This window comes from Nannobrachium achirus (assembly GCF_963921795.1).
Source record: "Nannobrachium achirus genome assembly, chromosome: 14".
In the NCBI taxonomy this organism is placed as follows: domain Eukaryota; kingdom Metazoa; phylum Chordata; class Actinopteri; order Myctophiformes; family Myctophidae; genus Nannobrachium; species Nannobrachium achirus.
The window spans coordinates 15,337,616-15,344,241 of record NC_137821.1 but is presented as its reverse complement, the minus strand read 5'-3'; the positions used below and the strand labels follow the sequence as shown (position 1 = coordinate 15,344,241).

At 45.1% G+C, this 6,626-nt stretch overlaps 2 protein-coding genes across 2 annotated transcripts in view; one reads left to right on the top strand and one right to left on the bottom strand.

Annotated features, from left to right (window-relative positions):
- Positions 1–1,095: 1,095 nt before the first annotated feature.
- Positions 1,096–6,626, bottom strand: part of chrnb1l (cholinergic receptor, nicotinic, beta 1 (muscle) like) — a gene marked incomplete at both ends in the record, with an annotated part of 30,849 nt that continues 25,318 nt past the window's right edge. The window contains 2 exons of the mRNA XM_080741399.1: positions 1,096–1,236; positions 2,817–2,955. Of these exons, the coding sequence (XP_080597525.1) occupies positions 1,096–1,236; positions 2,817–2,955 (280 nt within the window). The remainder of the gene's footprint in view (positions 1,237–2,816; positions 2,956–6,626) is intronic.
- Positions 4,898–6,550, top strand: LOC308298594 (sodium-dependent lysophosphatidylcholine symporter 1-B-like; the record flags this gene model as incomplete). The annotated part of the gene is made up of 1 exon (XM_080742238.1): positions 4,898–6,550. The coding sequence occupies one exon, from the start codon at positions 4,898–4,900 to the stop codon at positions 6,548–6,550; it is 1,653 nt and encodes a 550-aa protein (XP_080598364.1).

Here is a 6,626-nt window from a genome sequence, read left to right as displayed (position 1 = left end):
GCCCAATACCGCGCCGCTCCGTCGGGGTCTGTGGCGTGGAGCGTTACACCGGGGAACAGAGAATACTTGGCATCTGGTTCGAGGCTGGGATTCACCTCAGGTTTTATTTTTGCGCTCCTCTGAGGTTGACCACTAGATGTCGACATTTTACTACTAATATCTCTGCATTGGTGAGATATTGGATACTGGATATCCAAGTATCCTTGGATACCTCTGCATTGAAGAGTCTGAAAGCACGTGAATATTTCGCATTAAGTGCGTTGATATCATTCGAAACAGGTGCTAAATCAGCCCCTGACACTTTTTCCTTTCCTTACCTTTCCATTCCATATAGCTACTCGATAAATGTGTGTAATCTCTGTGTTCATGTCAAGGTGGGTTTGTCCATATGTGTTGAAATATAATGTCCATGTATTTGCTAGATAATCACAGCGTTCACTTCCATAATCGATTTTTTACACGTTTTACACAGATTTTCCTTTGCTAAATAGTTACTATATCGATTAAATCATTGAATCGAATCGTATTGTATCGCCATGAATGAACCAATATCCATGTATCGTATCGTTAACCATGTATCGTGATGTGTTAATCGTTACACCCCTAATTACTACACAGGGAGAGGGATGGAGATTTTCACTATGGTTCTATACCTACAGTACACACATTTCTAAATACTACCTTGGACTTACAAAAAGTAGTTTTTTCTCTTCTTTTCTGAGGTTGGCAGTAGAAATACGGAATATGAAAACATGGAAAGTCACTTTGGGCAATCTCTTAAGAACACCGAAAGAGAAAGAAGCACACAATGCAGTGTGTGTGTGTGTGTGTGTGTGTGTGTGTGTGTGTGTGTGTGTGTGTGTGTGTGTGTGTGTGTGTGTGTGTGTGTGGTGTCAAACCTGACTTCACATAGATATATTCATAGGATTTTCCACAGGGGGGCGATATAATAACAAGTGTCAGAAATCCCAGCCAGTCAGCAGCACAGTGTGTGTGTGTGTGTGTGTGTGTGTGTGTGTGTGTGTGTGTGTGTGTGTGTGTGTGTGTGTGTGTGTATGTGTGTGTGTGTGTGTGTGTGTGTGTGTGTGTGTGTGTCTAGGGGAAGGCCTCTTGGGGGGTGTAGTTGAAGGAGGCGTCCAGGAACATGGCCAGGGTTCCCAGGGTGGTGATGACCACAAACAACCACAGGAAGAGACGGTCCACCACCAGCGCTATGTACTGCCAGTCTCCTGTCATCTGCACAAACACACACACACACACACACACACACACACACACACACACACACACACACACACACACACACACACACACACACACACACACACACACACACACACACACACACACACACACACACACACACACACAAGCACGTACGCAAGCACAGACGCACACAAACAGTATACCGTACACACACAAACAAGCATTTAACTTCTAACCTCGCATAACAAGGCTTTCCACGCGGAGGAACGCTATAGGGCTTTTAAGCCGTGACATCATTTTGTAGGCAGAGGAGAACTCTGCCCCCAGAGCATTTTCTGTCCCTCGCTATTTCAACAGATCCGAGACAAAAATAACGACTAAAGTAAAATTCTAACACTTTCCTTTCAACAACAAAGAGAAGAAAAATGTGTAAATAGTAAAAATAGTAAAAAGATTCACGGAAACTGGGGGCAGAAATTCTCCTCTGCCTACAAAATGATGTCATACTTAACATCCCCTGGTTTTCATTCCAAACCAATCAAGTGATCTGGTCTAGGCTACGTTTTTGTTCCCCACATGAGAATTAGTAAAATCGAGTCTCACAGGCCGGGCTATGAGCTATCAGATTTACCAAATGATTATTATAGCGAATAAATGAAACTAAACAATGATACCAAACGAAATTAATTATGAAGCCTCTGGCTGAGAGGGGAATCGTTTTGAAGGGGCGCAGGTGCTCTTGTTTTTGCCATGGTTTCCGCCAAGGATTCCACCAGCCTGATGAGGACAAGTTATATCCGCTCTAGACCGAATCACAAAACTGCAAAACAACTCGATCCCTGACTAGTTAACAACAGTAACCTATAGCGTCACTCCGTATTATAGGCATGTCAAAGGCGAACATTCGGTATAAAATGGCCGATCCACAAGATCACAACGCAATTAATACTGTACGTCGTGAGCTTATAGATCGGCTATTTTCAGAAAAGGGAATTGGTGTTGAGGGAGAAAGTATAGACCCCTGAGGGACTTCGGTCAACGTACATACAGTATGCAGGGTTTAAGTCATTAAGTTATAATCACAGTACCATAGAGTCGTGGCTAAAAGTATTGGCACCTAGCTTGTCCAAGTTTGGCTGCAATCTGACCTCCTGACAATTCTCTTCTTTTTATTTGGTCCATTCTCAGTGTGTGACACAAAACAGTAAAATGAGGGATTTACTCCATTTAAACTGGGTGGATTAGTGGTTACTAAAGATTAAAGTCAACTTGGACTCACCACAGGTGAGTTCCAGGTGAATAGCCTGCTTGAAATTCAAGTACAGTGTATTACGTATTTATGCACATTTCTGCGTAAAATGAGCTAGGATTCTGTATTCTAGTTTTATGTTGTGTTTCTTTGCAAACCAAATACTGTATGTTGATGCAAAATATTTTTTCATTTGCCATGCTTCTGGAAGATCTTTTAGTTTTTTTCTGTTTTACAAATGCAAGGGTGCCAATACTTTTACGACTGTATGTATGCAGTGGTGTGTGTGTGTGTGTGTGTGTGTGTGTGTGTGCGTGCGTGCGTGCGTGCGTGCGTGCGTGCGTGCGTGCGTGCGCCTCACCGAGTCGTCTGTGTCCTGCTGCTTCAGCTGTTCAGCCATGTAGGTAACAGCAGCTATGGCTGACTTGAGGTTGGGAGGCAGGATTAGACAGTAGTTGTCAGTGTCCATGTATCGGTGCAGCTGCACTGTGCTCTCCGTCCTAACACACAGCCAGGGGGGGAGAAGCATGTCAACCTATCTTTATATGGTCTCTGCCGGGCGGAAACATCATTATGTCCAAAACTGTTAGAGCTTTTGTAACTGTAACTTGGAGCCGTGTTTAAAAAAAATATGGAGATAAGAGGATGGAGGACAGGACAACGATCCACTCCACAAGAGTCCTAGACTCTTGTGGAGTGGACCCAAACTGTGGAATAAACCCCCTGTTGCACTTAGAACGGCAGACTAACTCCTTAGCTTCCTCTGTGCCTATTTTAAGTCGCTCTGGATTAAGAGCGTCTGCGAAATGACTAAATCGTATGTCTACTGAGTATTTGACTTTTGACATTCTGATGGTTTTCTAACAATACACAGCATGGTTTTATATCTTATAGGTGGATTCTGGTGGAATGGGAAGAAGTGGGGCGGCGGGGGCTAAATAAATGTATTTCTTTTGGGGAAATGTAGATTGTTATGTTCGATATTGATGTTTTACATTACAATATGATATCACAATATATATATATAATTGCTATATTTTGCTGATCTACATGCCATTTGTCATACTGCTAATAGTACAGTATCACTTGGTAACTCACGTTTGGCTCTCATAAAGCTATCCATAAGTAACTTAAAAGACCTAGCAGGGATTTGAACCATGAAGAAAAAATATAAAAATATAAAATATCTTACGGCGAACACACTTTTATTAAACTACACTAACTACAGTATCAATTGTCTTTTGTTGGCAGTGTAGCCAAATGTTACAGCCACTCATCTGTGCTGTGAAAAAAACAAAATCGCACTTGTCACTTCGAATGGTATCAAACACGACACACGTTAGTTATCTCCATACATGGAGTTCTGTGCTCATACGGACACTCATACATATGGACCTTGCAGACAAAGCCAGAGGTAGAATCGGTTAGCACCGCTCAAAAGCTATTGAGCCCTTTTGTGTCTGCCTGGCCGAGACAGTGTTTTCCTCACTGTGACAGTGTGTGTATCTATCCGTCCATCCATTCATCCGTCTGTCTGTGAGCAGCCAATCTTCGCCACCGGCCACCGTTGGACCGATTGGAATGAAACTTTACTGCTCAGAGTGGAGTCAGTAGGATAGGCGCTTGTCCAGAACCACCACACATATCTCATAAAAGGGACACAGGCAGGAAGACAGGCAGATACAGAGATCTTAATATATGAGCATAAAAGGGACAAGTGGCTATTACCAAAGTTTGTGGGACACTGGGAAATGTATCCCGTCTTGCCATTTGTCCCTTTCATGCCCATATATGGATAGCTCTGTATCTGTCAGTCCTTGACCCTATTTGAGCGGTGCTAACCATTCCATCCTTGTCCCTTTTATTTTATGCCCATGTATGGAGAACTGATGTCATCAATATTAAGCCCATATCTTGGAATGCCTATCTTGGAATGGTCTATGATGTCAGACATCTATGATGTCAGTCATCTCCATATTTGGGAAAAGTAAAATGTTTGCATTTTCCCATTCAAGTCAATAGAGAAAATGTATTTAAACTATATAGTGTATCTCCTAGCAAAATGCAAGCAGACGATTCCCGATGAACCCGGTCGATTTGACATATGGCCCAAGTCACCCGTGCCACCAAAACTGTGGGAAGAGTACTGTACTGTACCATTGATAGGACCAGAGTCAGACTACCCATTGAACCATCCCTTATCATAACACTTGGAGGCCAGTCTGTGATGTCAATACCCATCGCTAGAACCCGTAGTGTGGCTGTGGTTTGTGTTGTCGTGACATCAAGCCGATGCTTGGTTCAGCCTATATAAGGTCCTGTAGGATGGAATTCCTCCAGATGTCTTATAAGAGTTGAGGAGAGACATTTATTGGCTACAAGGTTAAAGTTTCAGAACTATTGCATCCACCCGACACTCTGGAATAAGTAAACAGAGTTATTATGGTTCAAGAAGAGGAGGTGACCGAAGCAGGTTTACCGACTAGTCAGGCGGCCAGCTTAGATGGCATCGGCCCAGATGGTATCAGCCCTGATGGCATCAACTCCGATGTCATTAAAGTTGCTGGGAAGCCTGAGCCGAGGAACAGTTTGTCATTGTGCAGTAAACTGTGCTATGCCATTGGTGGAGCGCCTTACCAGATCACAGCAACTGCCCTGGGCTTCTTCCTGCAGATCTATCTACTGGACGTGGCTGAGCTGAACCCCCTTCACGTTTCCATCATCGTGTTTGCAGGCCGAGCGTGCGATGCAATAACGGACCCCATTGTGGGCTTTTTGGTGTCCCGCAGCCCGTGGACACGGCTCGGACGCATGCTGACCTGGATTGTGCTGTCAACTCCTGTTGCTGTGCTGGCATATTTCCTCGTGTGGTTCGTCCCCCCTTTTGCGGATGGCAAGATCTTCTATTACATGGTGTTTTACTGCCTCTTTGAGACAATGCAGACTTGCTTCCATGTGCCCTACACTTCCCTCACCATGTTCCTCACCACAGAGCAGAAGGAGAGAGACTCGTGCAGCGCTTACAGGATGACTGTGGAGGTTCTGGGCATGTTGATCGGTACAGCTGTCACAGGGCAGATAGTGGGCATGGCCAGTGCACCGTGCATCCCGACATCCATGGATGCCACAGCGGTGCTCAACGATACCTCCATGTTTGCCGTTAATGCTACCGTACCCGCTCTGGCAGGACAGGCCTCCCTGCAGGCCACGAGGTTTGCCTACATGATGGCCTCACTTGCCGTCGGCGGCATCTACATCTTCTGTGCCGTTGTTCTCTTCCTTGGAGTTAAAGAGAGAAAAGAAGCCCAAAAGAAGTCAGAGAAGGTTTCGTTCTTCCAGGCAATAAGGATGGTTATGGGGTATGGACCCTATGCCATACTAAACTTGGGCTGCCTCTTCACAGCAACAGGTTTCTATCTCCTGGAGGGAAACTTTGCTGTGTTCTGCACCTATTCACTGAACCACAGAAATGAATTCCAGAACATTCTGCTGGTCTGCATGATCTCCGCTACCGTGAGCGTCCCCTTATGGCATTGGTTCCAGACTAAGTTTGGGAAGAAGACAGCTTTTTATGTTGGAAACCTTGTTGCCATTCCCTTCCTACTTCTGGCAGTGTCATTGAAGAGCAACCTGATCCTCACCTACATTATCGCCTTTGCTATTGGAATGAGCATCGGTTCAGCCGTGGTACTGTTGCCGTGGTCCATGCTTCCCGATGTGATCGATGACTTCAAGGCGCACAATCCTGAGTCCGTTGGCCACGAGACCATCTTCTACTCATTCTATGTTTTCTCCAGCAAATTTGCCTCTGGGCTTTCCCTGGGCATATCCACGCTGAGCTTACATTTGTCAGGCTACATTACTCGAGGCTGTTCACAACCACCCAAGGTTCTACTCACGCTAAACCTGCTAGTCTCTGCCATACCCATACTCTTCATTATGGTTGGCTTGGCCATTTTCTACTTTTATCCAATCAATGAGGAAACGAGGAAAGGGAACCGCAAACTGCTCCGGGAACAGCATAACAGCAAACCGGTACTGAAATGGACCCAAGAGATTCATGAGGACTCGACGGAGCTGTCCAACATGGTCTAGAACCTTTTAGGAACCCATGGACCCCAGAGCTGGCCCTGACCCATTTGGTGCTCGATTTTAGCCCTTGCATTGCAGC